General features: G+C 41.0%; 1 protein-coding gene across 1 annotated transcript in view; it reads left to right on the plus strand.

Annotated features, from left to right (window-relative positions):
* Positions 1-9,092: 9,092 nt before the first annotated feature.
* retreg1 (reticulophagy regulator 1) overlaps positions 9,093-26,371 on the plus strand; it is a 67,096-nt gene continuing 49,817 nt past the window's right edge. Inside the window, exons 1-3 of the mRNA XM_052015941.1 lie at positions 9,093-9,428; positions 9,956-10,062; positions 13,147-13,177. Coding sequence (XP_051871901.1) covers positions 9,196-9,428; positions 9,956-10,062; positions 13,147-13,177 — 371 coding nt within the window. The 5' untranslated portion in view covers positions 9,093-9,195. The remainder of the gene's footprint in view (positions 9,429-9,955; positions 10,063-13,146; positions 13,178-26,371) is intronic.

Raw genomic sequence — 26,371 nt, forward strand, 5'->3', positions numbered from 1 at the left:
ATCCAAACTCTCCTGCCCTCATTTGTTCTTTTCTCCTTCCAGCTCCACCACTCTTGGATCTTATAACTCGTTTTTCTTCTCTACTTTTTCCTCAGTTCTGATGAAGTCACCAACCCAGATCACACACCCAGATTGTGCAGAGTAAACAATGTCAATCCTCAAACAGATCTCATTTCTTCCTTCCAAGATGTTAACTGACCTGCTGAGCCTTTTCTAGTTTTATTTTTAACCAGGAAGCCTTGCTATTGGTCCATTTCCCATCACTCCTGGTCATGCTGGAGAACCAACAGGACGACCACCACTGTAGCAATTCAAGACAAATTATTCCAATGATTGTCTACTGCTTTAGTTGAGCACTTTGACAGTCACTTCCTAAAAAATTGTTTTTCCTTCTTTAGCAAGAATTTCTGGTTCCATTCCTGTTTGACTGCTTCTTAGGGGAAAAACTGCTAGGATGAACTTCCTGAATCAGCAGAAAACAAAATGTGGAGGTCAAATTTGTCCAATTCCTCAGTGTTTGGCATCTTGAATGGGCTGAAGAGTGGAGACCGACAAGCACAGCTACTTTACTCAACATCACCACCCTCTTTCCCCCCCTCCCCAAAGTGAGCCTGACTCCCTGACCACATCAGAGAATCAGTTCAGGTAGGTTCCTGACTAACTTGCAAGCTTTGCCCAACATCACAATCCTACACCTGCTGATAACAGGTTTGTGTGCCATTCCTGGCCCTTCAAGTTCCTCTTTGTCTCAGAGAATCACTGCCTCAAGATGCAGGTTATTGATTCCCAGCGGTCAATAATAAATAATTGCAACTCCAAGGCCAATTTGCATCCAAGGCCAAGACTCTAGACTCCAGGCAACAGACAGGTTCCCCCCCCCCCCCCCCATAGAGCAGTATAGCCCAGGAACCAGCCCTTTGGCCCAATGTTGTGTCAAACTAATTAAATTAGTAATCAAATGCTCAACTAAACTAATCACTTCTGCCTACAAAGTGTCCATATCTTTCCAATTCCTGCACATTCATGTACCCAAGAGCCTCTTGAACACCTCTATAGCATGCACCTCCACCAGCACCCCAGGCATCCACCACTAAAAAAAGAAAGCTGACCAAACTTTCCCCACACATCTCCTTTGAACTTGCCCCCTCTCACCTTAAATGCATGCTGCTGCCACCCCCCTAGGTTGAAATGTCTGATACCAATCAGATATTTCAACCCTGGTAAAAAGATATGACTGCCTATTCTGTCTATGCCCCTCAACCTTAGAAACCTCTATCAGATCTCCCCTCAGCCTGACACTCCAGAGAAAACCACCCAAGTTTGCCCAACCTCTCCTTATAACACATGCCCTCTAATCCAGGCAACATCCCAGTAAACCTCTTCTGTACCCTCTTCAAAGCCTCAACATCCTTCCTATAATGGTGTGACCAGAACTGAATGCAATACTCCAGATATGGCCTAACCAGAGTGTTGTATGAAGCTGCAAAATAACCTCCCAACTCTTGAACTCAATTCCTCAACTAATAAAGGCAAGCATACCATATGCCTCCTTTACCACCCTATCAATCTGCAGCCACTTTCAGGGAGCTATGGACTTGGACCCCAAGATCCCAGTGCACATCACTGGGAAGGGTCCTGCCATTAACAGTGCACTCCTTACGTTTGACATCCCGCAGTGCAACACTTCATATTTGGCTGGATTAAACTCCATCTGCCATTTCTCTGCCCATATCTACAACTGATCTGTATCCTTTGCCAGTCTCTGCTATCCACATCATCACCAATCTTTGGATCATCTGTAAACTTGCTAACCCCACCCATCTACATTTTCATCCAGGTTATTTGCATATAATCACAAATAGCAGAGCTCCCAGTACAGATCCCTATGGAACACTACTAGTCACAGACCTCCATCCAGGATAAGTCCCTTTGACTCCTACCCTCTGTCTTCTACGGGAAAGCCAATTCTGAATCCTAACAGCCAATTCACTGTGGATCCCATGCATCTTAATTTTCTGGATGAGCCTCCCATGAGGAACCTTGTCAAACACCTTACTAAAATCCATGCAGACAACATCCACAGCTCTACCTTCATCACCTCCTTGAAGAACTCAGTCAAGTTAGTAAGACACGACCTGCCCCACACAAAGCTATGCTGACTGACCCTAATTAGGCCATGGTTTTCCAATTGCTCACAAATACCATTCCTAAGAAGTCTCTCCAGTAACTTCCCTACCACTGATGAGAGATTCACCAGTGTTACGGACTCAGTGAAAGTCCCTTTAAGATAGAGAGTGTGTGTGTATGTGTGTGTGGGGCGTGCTTACGTCAATAGAAGATAAAGGACGTAATGACGTTGTTGAAGAAGTAAGAAGAAGAAGAAGGAGAGAGAGAGAAGGGAGAGAGACACCAGCCTGCTTGTTTTCTCTATCGATGGATGAGAAACAATAACTGTGCTTGCCACTGAAATCCATGTATGGAAGTTGGAAGTAATCCAGTGGAGTTCACTTTGTTGCTGACCTGTAGAAGGTAACAGGTATTTGTGTGTGGACGACCACGATTCGGATGCTTTTCGGGGTGAGGAAGTCACTACCGAGTAAACACTGGAGTGTCGTTTGGGTTCCATCGTGGAACATTTGGATTTCGTATGTACTCTCTCTATGTTTTTCTACATCTACATCTTATCTTCAGACAACGGTGGTTGTTGAAGAAGCCCTTGCTCATGTTTCACCTTATGGCTTGCAGAACTGAACTTTAAGAACCATTCAGGAACTGGGAGTTTTGGACTTTGTCACACACACACACACGAAGAGTTTAGTTTTGGGGTTAACGTTCGAGGTTTAACATTCTTGAATTTTAACATACTAACATTTTTACTTTTATTTTACGTATTATCATAAGTAGTGATTAATAAAATAGTTTTTAACACTCAATCATGCTCAGTGTGTTTCTTTTGTTGCTGGTTTGTGACAAAATATAGTTTCCATTTCCTTTCTTGAATAAGGGAACACCATTTAGCTAATCACCAGTCCTCCAGGACCTCACCTGTGGCTAGAGAGGACATGAAGATATTGGTCAAGGCCCCAGCAATCTCATCTCTTGCCTTTCTCAGAAACCTGGGGTATACCCCATCAGACCTTGGGGACTCATCCACCTTAAATGTTCTTAAGACCAAACACCACCTCCATCTCAAAATGCCCTAGCAGATTAGCATGCTCCACACTGATGTCACTATCCTCCACATCCTTCTCCTTGGTAAATACTGATGAAGAGTACTCATTTAGGACTCACCCACATCCTCTGCTTCCGAGCACATGATTATCCTTGAGTGGTCCTACCCACTCCCTAGTTATCCTCTTGCTCTTGATGCATGTATAGAATGCCTTGGGATTCTCTTTAATCCTACTTGCCAAGGAATTTTCATGGCCCCTCCTGGCTCTAATTCCCTTAGAGTTCTTTTCTGGCTTCTTTATAATCCTCAAGGGCTCCATTTGATTTTAGCTTCCTAAACCTTGCATACATTTCTTTTTCCTTCTTGACTAAATTCACAGCTGTCTCGACATCCAAGGTTCCCTTACCTTGCCATCCTTGTCCTTCCTTCTTACTGGAACATACCTGTCCTGTACTCTGTGCAGTTGGTCTTTAAACACCCTCCACATGTCAGGTGTGCACTTGCCCAAAAACAGCTTCCCAATTAACTCTCCCTAGTTCCTGCCTAATACTCTCATAATTTGCCCTGCTCCAATTTAATACTCCCCTGCAAGGCCCATACCTATCCTTATCTATAGTTATTTTAAGAAGTTGTGATCACTGTTCCCTAACTGTTCTCCCACTGAAAGGTTAGTCACTCAGTCACCTGGCCAGGCTCATTACCCAACACCAGGCCCATCATGGCCCCTCCTCTTGTTGGACTATCTACATTGATTTAAGAAACCCTCCTGGGTACACCTAACAAATTCTGCCCCATCTAAACCTCTTGCACTAAGGTGGTCCCAGTCTATATTAGGGAAGTTGAAGTCACCCTCAACAAACCTGTTGTTTTTACACCTGTCTCTAATCTGCCTGCATATCAGTTCCTCAATGTCCCAGTGGCTATTATGGGGTCTGTAGTATAATGCCATTAGAGTGATTGCACCCTTTTTATTTTTGAGTTCTACCCATAAAGACTCAGTGGATGAGTCCTCCATTATGTCCCCTCTGAGTGCAGCCGTGCTATTGTCCCTGATTAATAGAGCAACTCCCCCATCTTTTACCTCCTTCCCTATCTTTTCTAAATATAGAAACTCTGGAACATTAAGCAGCCATTACTGTCCCTCTCTCAACCAAGTCTCTGTTATGGCCACAACATCAGTTTCATGCACCGATCCATGCTCCAAGTTAATCATGCTTACCCATGATACTCCTAGCATTAAAATACACATACTCCAATCTGTCTATCCTATTATGTCTACTACTTCACTCCTGCTGGTCCTTCCTTGCAGGCTTACTGGTCATGACATCTACCTCCCTCTCTATCCATCCACTTTAACCTGGTGTCCTAGTTCCCATCCCCCTGCCAAACTAGTTTAAACCCTCCCAAGTAGCACCAGCAAATGTCCTGGCCAGGATATTGGTTCCCCTCCAGTTAAGATGCAACCAGTCCCTCTTGTACATGTCACCCCTACCACAGAAGATGTTCCAGTGATCCAAGAACCTGCCCCCTGCACCAGTTCCTCAGCCACTCATTCACATTCTATCTTTCTATTCCTGCCTTGTCTAGCACATGGCACCAGGAGTAATCCAGAGGTTGTTGCCTTCAAGGTCCTGCTTTTCAGCCTCTTTCCTAACACCCTATACTCACTGCACAGGATCACTTCCCATTTTCTACCAATGTCATTGGTGCCTATGTGCACCACAACCTCTGGCTGCTCATCCTCCCCAATGAGAATGATCTGCAGCCATTCTGAGACATCCTCAACTTTAGCACCAGGATGCAACACACCATCCTGGTGTCTCTTTCACATCTACAGAATCTTCTGTCTGCCCCCCTAATTATCAAGTGTCTAATCCTCTACTTGACATTACCCTTCCCTGCTGTGCCTCAGAACCAGCTACAGTGCCACTGACCTGGCTGCTGCTGCTGCACCCTGATTGGATACTACTGGAGGATAACCTAAGAGGGCAATGACCACACAGGAACCCTGCTCTGACTGCCTACTCCCTTTACTTCTCCTGGTGGAGATTCATCTATCTGAAGCCTGTACCTTGGGTATGACCTCCTCAGTAAAGTCTCATCTATGAAGCACTCAGCTTCCCAGATGATCCTGAGTACACCCAGATCCAGCTCCAGTTCCTGGACCCAGTCCACCAGGAGCTACACCTGGGTGCACTTGCTGCAGGTGTAATCATCAGGGAGACCATGAGGTTCCCTAACTTCCCACATCTTACAGGAGGAGCATTCCATTGCCTTAACCACCATCCTGCCTACACTGAATCAAGGACTAAGGATGAACAACAAAATAAAACCTTACCCATTCTTACCTTAACTCCTCACTGAAGCCTTTTTATTTTAAAAAGCTGCTCTGACTCCCCACACCTGGGCCACTTACTCTGCCTCATCACACCAAAGCCTCAGCTCTCCACTCTTACACTAGTCCACTGTCACAATGGCCACTCTACTTGACCCTACCTTCTTTTTATTGGCTGCTGTAAATGATTTTATTAGCCAATCAACCATTAACTAACACTTTGCAAATGTGCCTCTTTTGGAGTCCTGTTAAGTGAAACTCACTAGCAACTCCTGAGGCCTACCTCTTTTAAACTCTCACACCTCTCGCTCTGAGTCCCGGCTCCTGTTAAGTGAAACTCACCAGCCAGTCCTGAGGTTCATAAAAAAGTGGACAAAATCTGCTAATGCGTAAAACTATAATGCAGCAGAGAAAAGCATACAAAAGAGGAACTTGCTGTGATACTGAACTAGTTTATATCCCAAATAAATGCACCTCAATTACAGTCTTTGTGACCTTCACTGTAATGAAATGATGACAAGGTCAGCTTGCAGTATCTGTGGTCCCATTTTAGTCAGAGTCATGCAGCTTTCATTGAAGCTTGGCTGAGTGTTCTGTGTTTTTGAAATCTGAAATCAAATCTACTCTGGACATGAGCAAAAAACAGCTGACACATTTCTGAACTATAGAGGGGATCCTCATTATCACAGGAATGGAAGTAATTTTCTATACATAAATTGCTGCAGGACATTATGATGCCATATAAATGGCAAAGCCTCTTCTGTATGTGGGATATGTCAATAATTTCTCATTTGACCCAATGATCCTCTGTAAAGGACAATAATCACTCTAATAGGACAAGAAACAGAGTTGCAGTCTTTATCCTTGATGACCTATCTTTTCAGTATTATTTACTTCAGCTCTTAAATGTGAACTATACCTAAACAAATAGCATAGCTGCATTGGAGCTTTTTTCTTGGTGTTTGCTGTTTGAGAAAATGTAACATCACTTACACTTAATATGAAGTGTTGGGTCAACAGCATGATTACTGGCAAGTAAAATTTCAGCCCTTCAAGTTTAGTATGTTACTTTTGCAATGTTTGTCAATGACAGGATTTGTAGACAGCTGTCAAGTTAGAAATATGCTCATTGTGGGCTGCCTGTTCTTTTGCTGTAGTCTTTGGTTTCAGGTGAACAGGAAGAAATGTAGGGCTCATATTTCTTCTCCTAAGGCAGTTCTACCTTAGGAGAAGAAATATGATCAAGGATGACTTGCTTCCACTCCAGTTCTGTGGATTCTGAGATTGCTGATGGGGCCAAAGTGGGACATAAAGGCTCTGCCACAGGTGGGAAAAGAGGTACTTAATAGGGTGGCTGGTTTGTGAGGTGGTGCACTCCTTCCCCTGTTTACACTGGGCTTCTGAGTGCTCCCAACAAATGACTAAATGCTTCTACTCCATGTTGAGCAGACAAGAACAGGGACACTTCTTCGATGAGTCAGGTCTTCCACTAAATCTAGTAATAATCCTTTGCCATGATGGAACTTGGAACAGAGTGCCTGCTTGTGACTTCAGTGCTAGGAATGTGTATTGAATGATCTGTCCAATGGAGCGGTCTGAGTGTAATTAGGACCTCAATACTGGGGATATTGGCTGTAGAAAGGACCTTATGTTCCTTCATCCTGCCAATTGTTTTGGAGAAGGGAGGTGTGACGACTCTAGTGTGGGCAATAAAAAAGTGAGGGATCCTTGGGATGGAAGCCCTGACAACCATTATATAGTTGTGGCAGGTATCCCTTTAAGACTGAGGTCATCGGGGTGGGGGAGGGTGCAAATGTGGAGAATGAGGATATGGGCAGGTTGGAAATCAGGTAACTCTTACCAACACTGCATGCTCCCTCGAATGTGGATACTACCAGGAGAGAGAATGGAACCTTGCTAATGTTGCTCTCTAAGGCCTAGTCTGATTGGTGGATGGGAAAAAATGAAGTCTTGTTCTCTACAGAGGACTTGAAAACCCTCATGGCTATACATTCATCTTAAGTGAGGTGTTTTCACTGAAGGGCTTAATCCTGTGAGTTTAAAGGTTTTAAAGGCAAAACAACATTTTGATGGCCTTAGCAGAATGGTCAAAGTAGGCTAATCTTTCATGTCAATTAATCATTCCTGATATTTCTACCAACAGATGCACCAGAAATTACAATCTCCACCTTTCTCTTTCTCCTACTCACACACTCTGTACTTACTACTCTCAATGCTGTTACCAGATTAACTTTTCTACATCACAGGTTGCATCTGCAGTATTTGACCATGACATGTATATTCACCTATCATGCTCAAACACTATGCAACATACTAGCAGATTCCCTTATTTCTTGCAGAGTAAGGTGATGCTGACAGAACATGATGCAGTTTATAGTAACCAGATGATACCTGCTACCATTTCCCAAAGTGAAGGGCTTTGAGGTTTATCATGACATGGCTTCACAGACAAAACCAAACATTACTGGCCTCACCAAAGTTGTCAATGTAGGTTTATCTCCCTGATCAATTCATCAATCCTGATATCTTTACCCCTAGAACCTAATGCCCCAATACCCATAACTTCCCTGCAGAATTCACTGGCAAAGGTGAAAAGTTGGTGAAGAGACAGAAACTTAGGCAAGTCCTAAGGAGGCAACCAAATATTCACATTGCATAGGATCTTTGATCAAACTGCTATTCACAAAAACTTGGCATCACATTGCTCCAAATAGTGACATAAAGCTCACTCTGCTGCTTCTCATAATGCCATTCTTCTTTGCACACTTGCCTCGCTGCTTCCCATGATGTTGGATCACTGTTGCTCCTTTCTTTGTCACTCTCATCCCACTCCTTCCCACAACCCAGTTCAACTTGGCATCTTCACCATTGCTCCAAATGGCAACATTAATCTCATTCCTCTCTTCAATTTACCAATACTCCCTTTCTTTTGTCACTTTCACACTGCTTATTCCTGAGTTGCCAGTCAACCTTTACTCCCTCCTTCATCTACTTTGTCATCCTTGCCCCACTCCTTCCCATGATGCCAGTCCACCATTTTCCCCTTCTAAACTAAAAACAGAAAATGCTGGAAATACTCAGCAGGTCAGGCTGCAACTGTAGGAAGAGGAACAGAGTTAATGTTTCAGGTTTTCCTTCCCACAGATGCGGCCTGACCTGCTGAGTATTTCCAGCATTTTCTGTTTCTATTTTAGATTTTTAGCATCTGCAATTATTTTAACTTTCTCCCTTCTTCCTCACTCTTGCCCCACTCCTTCCACTGACACTAGTTCACCTTCTCCTCACTCTCCTTCACTGACACCAGTTCACCATTGCTCCCTTTGCTTCATCACTCTCACTCTACTTCCCTCGATGCCAATTCACCATTATCTCCTCCTTCACTCTCACCCAACTCCTTCCCATGACGTCAATCCACCCGGCTGTCCGAACGTGACGTCACACGCCCCAACGCGCTCCTCCCTCCCCCGACGTCGGGCTGACCACACCCCCCAACCTTCCGCCAATGGGCAGCCGAGGTGCAGCCTCTCCTCCTCTCTCTCTCCCCCACCACCACCACCCCCACCACCCCCCTCCCGACGATGACGCCACCGCGCCACAAACAGAAGGACAGTGGGGTGACGTCAGGTCGCGGGCGGCGGCACAAGTAAACACAACAGCAAAACAGAATATGGCGAGCGCGGTGATGCGGGGCGCCGAGGGCGGCAGCCAGGGCGCCGAGGAAGGGGCCGCTGCGGCCTTCACTCGCCCGGCTCAGGGCGGTGGGCAGGATTCGCCGGAGCCGGGCTGGCCCGAGCCGGATTCACTCTGGCGTCCGCTCTTCAGCTGCCTGGAGACGGCCGTAAGCTGGCGGCGGCCGGGCTACAGCGCGGCGGTGTTCCTGGGCTGCAACGCTCTGTTCTGGTAAGGCCGGGCGGGTACATGGATAACGGGATTCACTGGTGGGTAACGGCACGCTGACTGGTCCTGGATGACCCATGCCACCGTTGGCCGTTCCTATAGATTGTCCTATGCCCTGGTACTATATCTACCGGCTCTTGTTGCAGTGGGATTGAGTGCAGTGTGAATGATTTTAAATATCCTCCTCCCTGTGGTTAAAATGCACGCCAGTGACAATGGTTCGCTTTAGATGATGCATCCTCAATCAGATTGCTGATTCAGTTATTCGGGACATAAAGGAGAAGCTGCCATCAGTTGCCTAAACATCTATAATCAGCTGTTAATTGAGCATTATTTATGAATGGTTCCGTGCAATTGTATTCCGTATTTCCAGTGGCTGTGTTGTTCATTACAGTCACCTAAGATGCATATACTCGAGGTTGAATATTGAAAAAATGAAAGCTCGTTTGAGCAATGTCCTCTTAAATACAAATAAACATAGCTGATGGTTGATGAGTTTTTAATAGCCTTGTTTCCCTGTGTTTTCCCAGGTTTCTTGCTTTAACACCATGGAGGTTGTATTCCCTTGTTGCTTTGGCCTTCCTTTTGCTGGTTGCTATGGAAAATATAAAGACTTTGACTCTGTACCTCGTGAAAGGTAAGGATGTCGAGATAACAAGTGTCAGTGATAGCGGCCTTAAGTTGCAATACCTGGAATCAGGAATAGAGGGAGTCTTTCAATAACAATAATTCATGGGTCTGAGTTTAAAAACCACCACCAGACGCCTCATTTTAATATTTAAACCCAGTGATAACTCATCAATACATTCCATGCAATATAACTTGATAAAAGATCTATTGTTCTCGAGGATTTTTTTTCAAAAGAACTCTGTTTAAACATTGTTGCCTGGAGTTTCCTGCATAGGTTCCTGCATCCAATGTGAAATTACATTCAAATTTTCTGGAGCTCTTGTCAGAATACACTTGCATGTAAAATTGGTGGAAATTGGTATGAAATTGCACTGCACAGTGTGTGAGATGTGCTTAAGTAGAGGAACGATTGGTAGACATGTAAACAAATTAACATAATGTGAATGTATTCTGCTTAAAATAATAACTTGCGCTTAAAATTTCTTCACCTCTGAGGCTTTGTATTTGCTTTGCACATGACTGTGTACAGATATGTGGGAAACTACAGACCAATGTTGCTTTTCTATCATATATTCCAGCTATTTTGGAAGTGTTTTTTGTTTGCATGGAGTTTGACAGGCACAAGGATATTTTGTAAGGAAAACAAAAATGAACTGAAGGTTTAATTAATTTTCTTGGTTGCTAGTGTTAACAATATTCCTTTTTTTTACTTTCAGTTCCTGTTCTGTTGAACTGTAATCATTTTATTTCCAGTGTTGTAGGTAGAAGAACCACATATATCATATGTATTTGCCTACTCCCAATTTAAGTGTCAGCCGGTATTATTCCTATACATCGGAATCCTAGGAAGGATTTTTCTGCTTTTCCTGACCTAGTCTGATTATATTTTAGACTTTGGTATCTAAGACAATATTTAATGCTAAAACACAATTTTTAAAAGGGTTAAAGCTATAACTTTGGAAATTTTAATTTTGCTCTGAGGACCAAGGTTCAATCCTGACCTCAGGTATTGCCTATGTGGAGTTTGCAGGTTTTCCCTGTGACTGTATGGGTTGCTCCAGTGTCCTCTTACTTCCCAAAAGTGTGCTGGTAGATTAATTGGCTACTGTAAGTTACTCCTCAATGTAGGTAAGTGTCAAAACAAATCCAAGGGGAGTTGATGGGTATCTGAGACAGATTAGTTTGCAGGACCACAAGGAAATAAGAGGAGGAATGGGACTAATGGGATTGTTCTTCTGGAAGCTGGCATGGACCTGATGGGCCAAATGGTGTCCTCTGGTGTTGTAGTAATGACCTGCGTAACACAATGTTCATAAAGGCTAGTAAATTAGAGTTCAAAAGAGAACCATCCCATTTGTGAAGGACAATGTGCCCAGATTCAGCTGTTACTCATTTTGACACCATGACATTTTGTGTCAACACAATGGCTTAAAGCCTTCAGCAACTGGCTTGCTGCCCAGAATCATTAGTCACCTCCCACTAAAGTCATTCTTACCTTGGTCAGGTCCAGTGGCCAGTAGTTCCTCAAGGAAGACAGGTCAAACCTGTTTGACAAGGCTTAAAACTGAAAAGCTTTGACTGTCAATAAAGACATATCTTGAGGCTAAACCATTGCTCAAACTCCAATTGCCTTTGGTTTATTTCTAATTTATCAAAAAAACTTAAAAGAAAACAAGAACACAAAACCTTGAAAAAAATTCAAAAATTGTTAATCCATTAATATGAACTCAAATCAGAAAATGTAAATTATCTTGTATTTGCAGTAGTTCCATTAAAGGGTTTGCTATTGCTGTGCATGTACCAATGTTGGTGCAGGTCAGCAGGCAGATTTCACAGCCCAAGAACCAAGAAACCAAGGAACATAGTGCTCCATCACTAGAGTCTGAGGAGTCCATGCTGGAGCATGGTGCTTTTGTCGTTTGGTGATTTGCTGTGCTAAACTTTTGGACTTCCATTTTCATGCATGCCTAGTGGGAGTTCTGAAGCTCCTCAAACTATGATAGGTTAAACTATCCAGCTTTTAATGGAAAATTGGGCTAGTTTTTTTTTACAACTGGTGCTGATATAATGTGAAAAATATAGTTCTTGTTTATATCTTGCACTTAAAAACCTCTCCCACCTTTATTAGAAAATTTTGGAGAGATGAGAATTACTGAAGTATAAGTATCTTGCACAAGATTTCCTATACTGTGTAATTTAGAAGGTATAAATTATTACAACCAAGCCTAGTGCAACTTAAGTGGATTCCTATATTGTATTTTTCCAGTTTCAGGGAGCGGTGTGAGTCAGCATTAACAAGAAACAAAGTGAAAGTAAATCTTTGGTGAATAATAAATCACCTGCCTTGTTAATGCCACTTCATGTCTGATTTACTTAAGAAGTTATGTATCTCTCTTTTAATTTTGTATGCCTGTAAATAATGCATTGTAACTATTGTAGTCTGTTACTGATTGTTCTATAAAGCCATATTGATAATTATTATTCTTAATAGATTAAGATCTTTTCATGTGCTTCAAAATTGCTGTCATTATTTTCATTTTTTTCTTGATGGAGTGCCATCAAATTTCCAGGTCAATCAAAGTACTTACCTGTAGCTCGGCACAATGTGTTTCATTCTCTCTAGTTAACTTTAAACAAGTGCATTTTCAGTTCTGATTCACAAACATTTCTGTTTTTTAAGATAAATTACTTTACTAAAGCCCAAGTAGATTTTTGATGTACATTGTTTGTCAATGAAAAGAAAAAATATTTGAAGGTAACATGATTGATGTGCAATAATTCTGAAACTAGTCAATACCTGCTCAATAATGCAAGGCCTACATAAAAATATTCTGTACGTGAATTAGTCATAGCCTCCTGATCACCAGCAGCCTAGCAAAGACCGGGTGTTGTTAAGTCCTTTGGTAATGATCTGAACGCAGTATGTGAAATGTCATTAAAATTAAACACTGGCATTCTGCAAAGTCTCTTTTACTTTTGTCTTTATAATCCTAATATGAACAGTACTGTAATCATTGTAGGATAACACTGGATGCAACAGTAATGAATTTGTTTTATTTATGGTTTTGCTAATACTCTTGCTTTTCATTAGGTTGGAAGAAAAACAAGAGCCTTAATGAAAGGTATGTGCAGAGAGAAATTCTCCGTGCTCTTTGAACTGAATGTCTTTTAAATTTCCATCATTTCTTGAGCTAGTGATCTTTGAGTGGCCTATTTACCTTCTTCATGGTGATGTTTTTCACATCATGTTCATTTACCCCCTCGACAACACTGTGAATGTGTGTTTGTACGTATAGAAACAGTTTTGGAAAACAAAGCACACATGAAATAACGACATTATAAGTGGAGTGGAGGAGCAGTGGGATTTAGCTGTGCAGGTACTGTAGCCATTGGTATTACTGTGGCATGGAGGGTAAACACTGACATGGACTAGCTGGGCTGAATGGTCCATTTATTTGTTCTATTTGGTTTGCCTGGCTGTTTGTAAAGTAAGCAACTGGATCATGAATGTTTGCATCCAGAGGCATAGCATATAAATGCAAAATGAGACTTGCATTTGTACAGTGCTTTTCAGGAAATTCCAAAGTATAATATGTTGTAAAGAAGGACATAAGACTTTTACAAACAGCAATGTTGTAATGATCAGGCAATCTGTTCTAGTAATGCAGACTGAGGACTAAATAATGGCACTCCCCAACTCCTCTTCAAAATAATGTTGTGGGATCTTTTTTGTCCACCCAAGAGAACAGGAGGAACCTCATTTAACATCTTGTGCAAAAGACAGAACCTCTGACAGCGTAGTGCTTCCTCAGTGTTGCTCTGGAGTATCGGCCAAGGAGGTAATGTTCAATTTGTAAAGAATTTAGGACACAGTTGGAGTGCCGTCCAAGATTTCAGATTCTGCATCTTTTGATACCATATTTAGCTACTGATTTTCTCTACGTAAGTGGAATTAAGAGGGACTTGTTCAGTTAGTTTTTCCTCACTGGAGTTGAGACTGTTCTGATGTGAACTGGTCAAGATTATGAAAGGGTTTGAGATGAACAGTTCAAATGGTGGTACATGTTATTCAGTTGCGTTATGAAGTGCATTTCAGTCTGAGCCATTTCAGCTACTTTATCAATGATCTTCCTTCTATCTTGCCAGATATAAGGACGTTTATAGAGCTTTCACTACTATTCAGAGCTCATCCCACAGTGAAGTAGTCCATGCTTGAGTGCACTGTGATAATGATCCTGTAGTCTGTTTTAATAATATTGAATGAAGAATAAATATTGTTCAGGGCACTAGGAAGAGTTCAGGTTTGAGCTAGGGCATAACAAAATGCTTCTCGTTGCCTAAGTTCCTAGCAATGACCATCTCCAATGAGAGAATCTAATCACTGCCATTTGCTGAATCCCACCTCATTATTATCAAGGGATCGTGAGTGGAAATCAACATTGGACATGCATTTAAGATGACCAACCACCTAAGTATTGGAGCCAGGTTCAAGAGTGCATATTTTGCAATAAGTATCCTGCCTCATAACTCCCCAAAGTCTTTCCACCACATACATGACAAACATTGGCAGTTTGAAGGAAAACTTTCCATTTATCTGGATGAATGCAGCTCCGAACTCAAGAGGCTCAGCCAGTTTGGACCACCTTAAACATTAATTAACTGCACATCCAGTGCACACTTAGTTGTGTTGCAACATGCACAAAGAATTCTCCAAGGCTTCTTCAACACTAGAGTGGCACAACTAGTAGAACCACTGCTTCGCAGTGCTAGAGACCCAGGTTCAGTCCTGACCTCGGGTGCTGTCTGTGTGGAGTTTGCATGTTCTCCCTGTGAGTTTCCTCCCATATTCCAAAAATGTGTAGGTTGGTAGGTTAATTGGCCCTTGTAAAATGCTCCTAGTGTGTTGGAAGTGGTGGAATCTTGGGGTGTTGATGAGAATGTGGGAGAAGGGATTAATGTTGGATTTGTCTAAAAGGGTGGTTGATGGTTGGCATGGACTCAGTGGACCAAAGGACCAGTTTCCGTGCTGTATCACTCTGACTGTATGACCAGGAAAGACGAGCAGCAACTGCATGGGAACAACATCACCAGCAAATTCCATGTCACTCATCTTGCGTTGAATGTATATTGCTGTTCCTTACCATCGCTTGGAATCTCCTACTAAGCTATATTTTGGAGTAGCTTTACCACAGGGATGGCAGAACATTAAAGAAGGCTACTACTTGTTTGAAAGCAATTAAAGATGGGCAAGAAATGTTGGCCTTGCCAGTGACATCCACAGTCCGTGAATGTAGGAATTAAATGTATACAGCAAAGGAAGGCAAAAAGCATGGTAAGAATTTCAAAACGAAATACAAAGGAATGAGGGAAACCAACATTAAAGCAATGTTTTGCAATTATAATAAAGAAAAAAGAAATATTCAAGAGTAATGTAGACATCTTAAAAGCAGAATAAGGAAATAATTATTTTGTGCCAGTCTTTGCAAATGAGGGGTATAATGCTTCAAAACTAATAATAAATCCAGGTTCTGCCAAGAAAAAGCTTTACAGCAAAAATATTTTCTCAAAATGACATTATTGCCAACAATTCCTACACTATGATAACCTATCTACATGAATTGGGACTAATTGGGAATTGTTTAAATTTGTTTTTCTACTGTTTTTAATTGGCTCTGATCCAAAAAGGATGGTAAGAGTTTCAAAGGCTGGTACAATGTTGGAAGTTGATAAAGGCTAGGCACGGGCCTCATTCAGGATAATCTGGCCCATTACTGTTGTAAATTGAGCATTGCAAGTGTATTAAGAATGTTGAAGTTCAAGATCATTCTGGCTTCATGCTTTAGAATCTTCTGAAGTTGTGGTACTTTGGTAGAAGGATTTTGTGCATCTGAGAGTATATTTAAGGTATTTAATTCTAGGAAGATTGCAACAACATTTGTGTTGTGTTGTTTTAATTACATATGGTTGAATTGCAAATTCATTCATTTGTGCTCATTTTTGTAAAATAGGCCATTGATTTTGTTTTACCTAAACCCACAATCCTACACTTTTGCCATTAGAGCGTTGTTTAGATCCTGTGTCTTTCTTGTTTCCATAGCACCGTAATTCCCATCTCAAAAGTAGATACTTCATAAAATAGTTAACTTTTTGTTTGTCAAATTGGAATGTTTTCCTCTTTTTCACTTGATAGATGGTGGTGGTTTGCTAATTGTTGCCTGGAAGAATTCTGGAGGAAAATCTCATTGATTTGGGTGTTTAGATGAGTACTTGATATTCTATAAGCTACAAGGCTACAGAACAAGCACTGGGAAGTAGGGCTGCTGAATAGCTTTTATTCTGCTGGCCTAGATACAATGGGCTTAGTGATCATCTGTGCTGTTAAATTTATTTAATATAACAATTTGGATATATATATTCTGTTTTAATGCATTAAAAGTCACCAAACAAATTTTGTTTTGAAAATATATGTACCCTTTCAAACTTGTTGAAAAGACATCCATGAGAATGCCTATCTAGAATACCACACTGTGGAATTAACAGTCAGAATGAGTAATGGAGTCATCAGCGCATAAAGAGACCCTTCGGCCCACTGAATCCACATCAATCATCAAGCATGCATTTACACAAATTCCATTTTATTCTCCCCAACTTCCCCCAAATTCTAACACTCATCTACACAATAGGGACAATTTACGCTGGCCAATTAACCTACCAACCTGCACTTCTTTGGGATGTGGGAGGAAACTGGAACACCTGGAGGAAACCCATGCAGTCACAGGGTGAATGTGCAAGCTTTATGTGGACAGCACTGGAGATCAGGATTGAACCTGGGTTGCTGGAGTGGTAAGGCAGCAGCTTTGTTAGTTGTGCCACTGTGCAGTGCAGTCTCAATTGCTTTCAGTTCCTCACTGCCTGTACCGAAAAGATGTAGGGGGAGCTCAGGGCTAGTGGCCTGAAGCGGAAGATGTCAGAGAGGTCATGGAGGGATTTTATAAAAATAATATCAAATGGAGGTGATGCCTAACTGGACACTAATCCACATCTGCATGGACTAAAGTAATGGAAGATGGGTACTAGTTAGGATTTGAGCATTAGGTCTTTGGTAAGTGTAAACCAAGTCTAAAATCTAACCATTATTTCAGAATTGCACCTGTCAATGTAAGGTCTGGTATGACGGTTTAAGGATCAAAGAAAAACGCAGTAAGTTTGAAAGGGCCAGTTGGCTGTCCACTGGTAGAATTAAACTGATTACTCATCTGCTTTGGATTGCGTGTCACTACCAGACAACAACTCTGACTCCATTACGGCCCAACCCTAAACAGTACCGATCTGAAATGGAACAGAAGTCTGTTCTTGCTTTTGATTATATTTTGTGTGAATGTCAAGAAATCATCCAGTTAAATTTACTGTCTTTTATAATCACTAAATTACTTAGAGTCAGATTTGAAAGTATTTCATTTGCAATTGGATAGCCATTGTTCACTAGGTGTTGTTTATTCACAAAGGTGCTGAAAGACTTCTAATTGTTCTAATAGGTGCAAAATGTGTATCTATATGTATACAGTTTATTCTTCCCTGAATATAGTAGAATAGTGGTTAATGCAGGAATTTGGACCAGAGATCTGGAGATAATTAAATTCTATCATTGTAGCTGTAAATTCTGTTAATAGAGAACAGTACAGTACAGGAACAGGCCCTTTGGCCCATGACATTGTGCCTAACTAATTAAACTAGTAAATAAATGCCTAACTAAACTATTCCCTTCTGCTTACATAATGTCCATATCCCTCCGTTCTCTGCACATCCACATGCCTACCTAAGAGCCTCTTAAACACCTCTATTGTATTTGTTTCCACTACCACCCCTGGCAGCGCATTCCAGGCACCCACCATTCTGTGTGTGTGTAAAAATAAAAATAAATTTGCCCTGCACATCTCCTTTGAACTTGCCCCCTCTCACATTAAATGCATGTCCTCTAGCTACTTAAATAAGTCTGGAATAAAACTAGTATAAGTAATGGATGACCATGAAACTAATGGATTGTTTCGTTATAGTCAGCAAATTTCACTTTAATGTAGCTTTGAGTGATTCCAGACCCACAGCAATGTGGTTGACTATAATCTACTTTCTGAAATAGCTCAGCAAGCCAAATGGTAGTTGTAGCTTTCATCCAACCAAACATTTGAAAAATTAATGAACCAAGATTAGTATTTTAAACTTAAATAAGGGTAACTATGAAAGTATGAAAGTAGAGTTAACTAAAATGATTTGTCAAATTGGGTTAAGGGATCTGTCAATCAAGATGCAGCAGCAGACATCTTAAGAGGATCTTTCAGAATACACAAATTCCAACAAGTAAAAACAAATCCAAGGGGAGAGCAAACTATCTGTGGTTCACTGAAAGAACTAAACATAATATCACCTTTAAAGAAATAGCATCTGATTGCACAAAGACAGGTGTCAGGAGTGACCACCACATAGTCCTAATTAGGACAAATTCCCCTCTTCCTTGAGACCTTCCATCACATTATTTGGAGCTGCTGCTGAGTCATAGGGATAGATTCAGAATGGAACTTGTTGCTCAAAACTTGGCATCCACCAACTGTTCTGGTTCCACTAACAGCAGCAGAATTGTGTTCCACGTAGCTGTAACCTCACGGGCTGGCAGGTCCCTTACTCAAACATTACCATCAGAGGTGGGAGATTAGCTCTAGTTCAGTGAGGAGTTCAAAAGAGCAATGCAGGAACCCGCACCAGGCATTCTAAAAATGAAGTTGCCGACTGGGCAAAGCTCCAGAACAGGACTATGTTCATGCTAAGCAACTGAAGTAGCCATGCTACAGACAGAGCTAAACCACCCACATCCAGTGGATCAGAGCAAAGCTCTGCTGTCCTATCATATCCACTCATGACTCAGGACAATTAAACAGCTAATGAGGCAAGGAGGATTCATGAACATTGCTACGAGTGCAGAAGGCAAGCCTGAAAGACCATGGTGGATTCCCTACCTTGTGGAATTGTGGGAAGGGGCAGGGTTGTGATGCAGTGTCCACCAATGACTAAACTCTGAATCAAACCCAAATTGTGTATAATGTGGCTGTGGAGCAGGCCAAAAATGAGTATTCTGTCACAATTATCTTAACTTCCTGTAAACACTTCTGCCATTTACAAGCCAGAAGTGGATTTGAATACTCTTAGTGTCCTAGAATTGTAGAGTCCATGCCAACCTTTTTACCCATCTACACTAATCCCATTTGCCTGCATTATGACTGCATCCTTCTATACCTTCCATATTTAAGTGCCTGTCTAAATGCCTTTTCAAACCTAGTATCTGTGTCTGATTCCACCACCTCCTCTGGCAGCAGTTAGTATCCACTCTCTGTGTATAAAAAAAACTTTCTCCTCAAATCCCTTTTAGAACTCCTTTCTCTCAATTTAAACCTATGCCCCCTTGTTTATGATATCTCTACTGAGGGGATCTGACAAGTGGCAGATGATAGGCATAGATATGGTAGATAGTCAAGATCTTAATCAGTCTCCTTCACTCCAGGGAAAACAAGCCCAGACTATCCAATCTCTTTCCATAGCCAAAGTCCTCCAATCCAGACAAACTCCTGATGAATCCCCTCTGCACTCTCCAAAAAATTCACATTTTTCCCATAGTTTGGCAACTAGTGTTTTGTAAAGTTGAAATGTAATATGTTTTCTGCTGCAACCTATGAATGCAAGCATTCCACATGCCTTCTTCACCACTCTGTTGACTTGTTTTGTCACTTTCAGGGAACTATGTACCCCTATGTCTCTGTAAACATCAACCTCATTTCCCTGGATAGATGAATCTCCAACAACTCGCAGCTTGCATCACATAACTTGCTGCTTTAATAAGCAATAAAAACAGAAACCTCAGCAGGTCAGGCAGCAAAATGGAAACAGAGTTAATGTTAGTAAATGGACATTGAATGAAATGGAGATGTATAGTTTTATTTTTGATGAAGTAACAGAGGGTAGATGAAGGCAATGCAGCAGGTATATTCATATGGACTTCCAAAAGACATTTGATAAAATGCCACATAATAGATGTTTGCAACTTAGGGTGTGTAATTGTTTATAGATTAGGAGGCAGAGAGTGGTGGTGAATATTCTACTGACCATAGAGATGTATGCAGGGAGTCCTGAGAGGGTTCGTGTTGATACTGTTGCTTTTCTAGTTATATATGAATGGTTTGGATCTGGGCATAGAGAGCATGATTTTGTGGACAATATACGACTTGGCAACTTTGTAAACAGTGAGTAAGGGAGAAACTGATTTCAGGACAGTATAGACTGGGTTTGGGTAGACTTGTGACAAATTCATTATAATGCAGATAACTGTGAAGCGATGCATATCAGTAGTAACAAAATCGACAAGCAATATAATCCAAATAGCATATATGGAGAGGGAATGCAAGAGCTTATGTGTATGTCAAGTTTGGTCCTCTTTACCATAAAATCTGGTATATCATTATAACCCATTAATCCTTGCTGCTGTTATTTTGTGCACATTTAACAGGTGGATCTATGTGCTCTGATTTAAGATGTATTCACTGTGAGGCAACAATGTGAAGAATAGCATTTCTCATAATTTCCATAAGCAAACAAAATATCTTCACAGATGCGAGTAAGTCATTTTGTGAATATAGGGTTAGAGCTCTGACCGTTGGATTGTAGCTGACTATATCCAGCTCTAACACCACACCACCAGTGTTGATCCTTAGTATTATCAGAATGTGTTTGATAACAAGTTCTATATCAGCCACAGTTTCTTCTGTTTAAGCATTTTGAAGTGCAATGTTACCATCTTTAACCACTGTCACAAATTCCTTATCTTTTGCTCAGTCCCAACCATTTTCTATCTTAAATTGAACAAAACTGATTGTAGACTCAGTCATTTCTTGGAGCACTGGTTTTCAGAGTTTGCTGAGTTAGGGGAGAATCCAAGGGAGTTAATTTCCTGACTTCTGTAAGATGATGCCAGCTCCCAAATGCTGGTAGAATAGGCACACGCCAGGCAGATGAAATTCAGTGCAATGAGAGTAAGGTGACATACTTTAGTAGGTCATTTAGAAATATACTTCTATATTTTGTGGATAGAAAATGCAAGCTAAATGCTACAGTTTGAAAGAAGGATGAGCAAGAGGAAGGAAATCTGTGGTGCTATGCTCGGATCTTCATTTGGCAGAACACATCAGCAAAGCAATTAAGATAAGACATCTTTATTAGTCACATGTACATCAAAACACACAGTGAAATGCATCTTTTGCATAGAGTGTTCTGGGGGCAGCCCACAAGTGTTGCCACACTTCCTGCGCCAACATAGCATGTCCACAACTTCCTAACCCATACGACTTTGGAATGTAGGAGGAAACCGGAGCACCCGGAGGAAACCCATGCAGACATGGGGAGAACGTACAAACTTCTTACAGACAGTGGCCGGAATTGAACCTGGGTCGCTGGCGCTGTAATAGCGTTATGCTAACTGCTACACTACCGTGCCTGCCCTATTATTTAGGATATCTTGGGCTTTATAAGTAAAGGTGCATGGAAAAACCTTGATGCTTCGTTAAGCCTACGTTACACACCAGTGAGTAGAAATTTGTTCTCAGTTGCTCAGTCAAAATGCAACAAGAGTAGTGACTGATGCTGTGCTTCTGAAAATCAATTCCACTTTTCTTCATTGACTTGCGTGGAACACACTGCCTCTATTGTGTTGAGCATGTTGCACAAATGACCAAGGACAAATTATTGTTGTATACAAAACAAGAAAAGATGTCATACTTTATGAAGGACATTGAGACTTCAGAGAGGGTGCAGAAGAAGTTTACAAGAATGGTTTCAGGGATGAGGAATTTGAATAGCAAGGACACTGAATCTCTGGTTCTCCCTGGAGCAGAAAAAGCTAATGTTAGTGGTATTTATGGAAGTAATAAAATCTGTCCATGTTTAGACAGAGAAAATAAAGAAAATGGACTGGAAAATCTCTTGCGTTGTGCATGCTGGTTAAGAACTAAATAAGCGAAAACTGGGGTTAAAGCGTTTGTGTGAGTGCGGTTGTGTGTGTCATGCACAATGAAAAAATCTTCCTGACATTTGCAAGCAAGTATTGCTGATCCCTGTCCAATTGTTATTTGGAGCCTCACCTTTGAAACTGTAGTACACATTTCTCATTAAAGAAAAATCAAGGGCCATCCACAGAAAACCAGTCCTTCAACTCAGCTGATAAAAGGGGTAATCTCATAGCTTTGATGTTGAGTCAGGTGCAGGCTGAGGCTGAGGCTATAGAAATGCTGCTGCAAATGTTTGGGTGAACGCCGTGCTTCATTTTCACCTCATCACCTCGTTGCCTTGGACGCTGGGCTTGAAGTACAACATGGAGCAAGAGGAGAAGGGCACACAAATCCTATTTTGGCCAAGTGTATATAGGGAGCCAAGCTGCTGCCTCCAGCTCTCTGAGGAGCAATATGTCTGGAATCTGAGGCTTCACAGGGCAGTGATAGAAGAGACCTGATAAAGTCGCTGTTACCCTGAAGTACTTGGCCTCTGGATCACTCCAACTGACTGAGGCTCTTCCACATTGCATTTTCTAATTTGCAGCATTCTGCTGCTTTAGGGGTTGTTTCTAATACTCTCTCCTCAATGAGCGGTATGACTTATCCTTCAGTAGAAACCAGAGACATCGTGAGCATATGGATTTACCAATTTTGCAGTTCCCTGAAGTTTCAGACATTGCATTCATAACACCCTGGATGCCCCTTGTTGAACCCTTGGCTCATTGTGGAATTGCAATCGCCATCTCTCCTGAGCTTGCACCTCTGCCAGCGTGAGCTAAAATTTATAATGGAAACCATGGAGTTTTTATGACTTCTTCATTCTCTGGCACATTTCAGTTGCTGCACCATTCAGTGGGTTGGCTCTTAGAGGGTGTGGGCTATTTCTTCCTTCCTTGACTCATCACCTGAGACCTGGTCATGCTGCAGAGCAAAAATACAGTCATAGCAAAAAAAATCAACATCCTAATGGAGAGTGTTGTTGGGGCCCTTGATGCCTAGACAATTCAGTGGGTTCGTTTGACCACGTGGGTGCCCATGATAGTGAGTGTGTGAGCACACCTGCAGATGTTTCAGGCCAGAAGGTATCCATCCTGTTTCCTGCTGCAGGTGCTAGTTGTGAGCGCTTTTTTCTTGCAGCAGAGGTGGAGGAGCGTTAATGAATGGGTTTCAATGTGCGCATGAAATGGCAGCCATGTAGGAATAGCTGTTGGTATGTTGTGAGATACTGTATATTAGTTGTGGAGCAGTGGTGTGTTTCCAAGTGCAGGAGATGGATCCCATGATGGATTAGCTGTGGGTGTTAATGTGCTGTGAAATGTGTTTGTGGTGTGAGGAGCCATGGTATGTCTGAGGCTGTTATATTGTGGAAAAGATAATTTTGAAAGCAGATTGAGCCTCTGATTATCTAAAACTGTTTTATCCATGCTTTTTATGGGCTAGCATGGCATAATAATTACACTTTGAGTTTGAACACAGTTCACTTGGAATTTTCATGGTATTCTTGGTTCTTCAAATACTACATGGTTAAAATCAATTTACGTAGGTTAACAATGTTCCATTTTGCTTGCAGTTTGAATAATACACAGAAGCAATGAACCATAAAAGACATTGATAAAATAACAATTAAAATTGATAAAACACCCATATACAACATGTTACAAATGTATACTTAGCTTATTTTGCATGGCTTAATAAGCTAAATAACTTCAATTTTTTCTTTTGTAGAGTTTGGAAATAAGTGTTGTAGTTGGAAGATACAGACGCAAATTTGCATTCACAGACTGTAGAACTCCAGTGCATAAACAGATCAGGTGCACTCTGTTGCATCGAATGTTGACGAACAGCTATTCGAATGTTGTCCAGATCCTGTATCCTTGCCACATGCCTTGACTAAGTTGGGATGGAAATTGGACTTTGTTCTGTTTTACAGGTGTAAAACAAGCACAATGAAGGTCAATATCTGGAATGTAAACATCCATAGTGACCAAAAGTCATCTGATCCTTAATTGGGTCGGACTATTCTTTGGGCATTCCTAGAGGCCATCTAAAGTAGGCTGAGGATTTGTAAGCAGCTCCTGTTGTCCAAACAACAAAAGCCATCAAAAAGTCAGTTTAATTTAAAAAATATATTATCTTGGAGTCAGGAAACTCCTGCTTCGCCTGACTCCACAGTTTTTTGATTGCCATCCCAGTTGCTGCTCTAATTTAGTCCCCTCCCAGGATTTGGACTGTTGCCTATGAGGGAACAATACTATTTTAATCCATCTCATTGAAAAATTACCTTTACCCACCGTTCTTGCAATCTTCCAAATGTTTCTTTTGCTTTCACTTTTACAATCTAATTTCATTATCACCTTCTATTGTACATTTTTATGGCTATTTTTGTACTCATCTTCCAAAAATAAGAGAAGTACTTATTTAGTGTGTCATTCTCACATCCTCTGTGAGATTTTTTAAATTTCATCTCCAAGTGGTAACTTTTTTATTTCACATTCAGAAAAATTCATTACGTTTTTAAGATTTCAACTTTCTGCTTTTGCTTACCTTTTGTATATTTATTGCTTTGTTTATAAATTTCCTGTGTATTATCAGATTTTGGATTTGTATTTTTTGCTTCACAAAGTCTGATATTTATTTTAATTTATTGTCCAATGGATGCCAATGTACATTTTTACATATTACAGAAATATGTCTGGTTCATACTAAATAAATTTCTCTTGTAAAACTATTGTTTATTCACTGTCTTTTCGGTCATAAGAGCATAAGAAATAGAAGCAAGAGTAGGTCTTATGATCCTTTGAGCTTCTCCACCGTTATAAGGTTGTTAGTAATCTTCAACCTCAAGTCCATGTTATTTCTTGATTTCCATATAGCTTGATTCCTTGTGTGTCGAAAAATCTGTAGATCTCAGTCTTCAATATACTCATTTGAACATCCATGACCCAATGTTACAAAAAAAAATCATAAACTGTAAATAAAGGTATTTCTCCTCACTTTAGTGCTAAATGGCCAAGCCCTTAAATTAGGTCTGTGCTCCTTAGTTTTAAAGATTCTATCCAGGGGAAGCAGTATCTCTATGTAGTAGCCATTATCAGAATTTTTAGGCTTCAATGAAGGCACCTATTATTCTTCTAAACTTAAGTTAGTGTAGGTCAATTCTATACAATCTCTCCTCCCAAAGCAACCTATCTTTCCCAGGAGTCAATCAAGTAAATTTTGGTTTCATCAACCCCAAAGTTTGTACATCTTTGTGCCTGGAGACCAGTGCTACACAGTACTCTAGATGTGGTCTCACCAAAGCCACGTACAGTTGTAGGATAGTATCTTTACCCTTGTACTCAAACCTCTTTGAAATAAAGGTATGATTTACCTTTCTAATTTCTGGCAACAAGTCCATGTTTCATGCACCAGGCCACTTGAATCCCTTTGTACATTAATAATTACTAGTTTCTTACCATGTACATATATTATGCTTTGCTGTTCTTCCTGTCAAAGTGAATAACTTCACAGTTTTCTCTATAGTGGTCCACTATGTCACCTTCTTGTTCACCCATGTATGTATCCCATTGTGAATTTTTTGCATCTTCCCCAAGATTATCTTAGATAGTTCACGCTTTCCTTTTATCCAAGTCATTAAAATGAATTGTAAATAAACACTGACCCTCAGGGTATTTGGCTGGTAGCATTCTGCCAACATGATGTGACCGTGTTATTATTTCTACTTTTGGTTTTTCCCCTTAATCTTCTGTGTGCTAATATGTTTCACCTAAATCCCATGAGTTTTATTTTATGCATGTGTTTTTTTGTGTAAGTGGCTTTTATGAAATGGCTTTTGAATTCCTGCAGTACTAGCGTCCTTGGGCTGAGATAGTTGACTTCAGACAATTATAACCTTCCATTTTGCTGGATATCACACCAGACTGTGAGGAGTTTTCTCTTTGATTCCTGTTGACTTCAGTTTTATCAGGGCTCATTGATTCCACACTGGTTCAAATATTGCCTAGATGTAAAGGACCGTCACAGATATAAAGGACCATCACAAAGACCTTGCCTCAACAATGATCTTCGTATGGTTCATAGCCTTTGCTGCATGCAGTACTCATGTCCATTTCTTGATTTCTCATTGATTGAGTTGAATTCACTGAAGACTGGCTTGTATTATGGTGGAATTCGTCATATGGTGGAAGCCAAATGGATCACCCACTTCAAACTTTTGGTTAAGTATCATGA

Source organism: Pristis pectinata, chromosome 5 (genome assembly GCF_009764475.1).
Source record: "Pristis pectinata isolate sPriPec2 chromosome 5, sPriPec2.1.pri, whole genome shotgun sequence".
NCBI classification, from domain to species: domain Eukaryota; kingdom Metazoa; phylum Chordata; class Chondrichthyes; order Rhinopristiformes; family Pristidae; genus Pristis; species Pristis pectinata.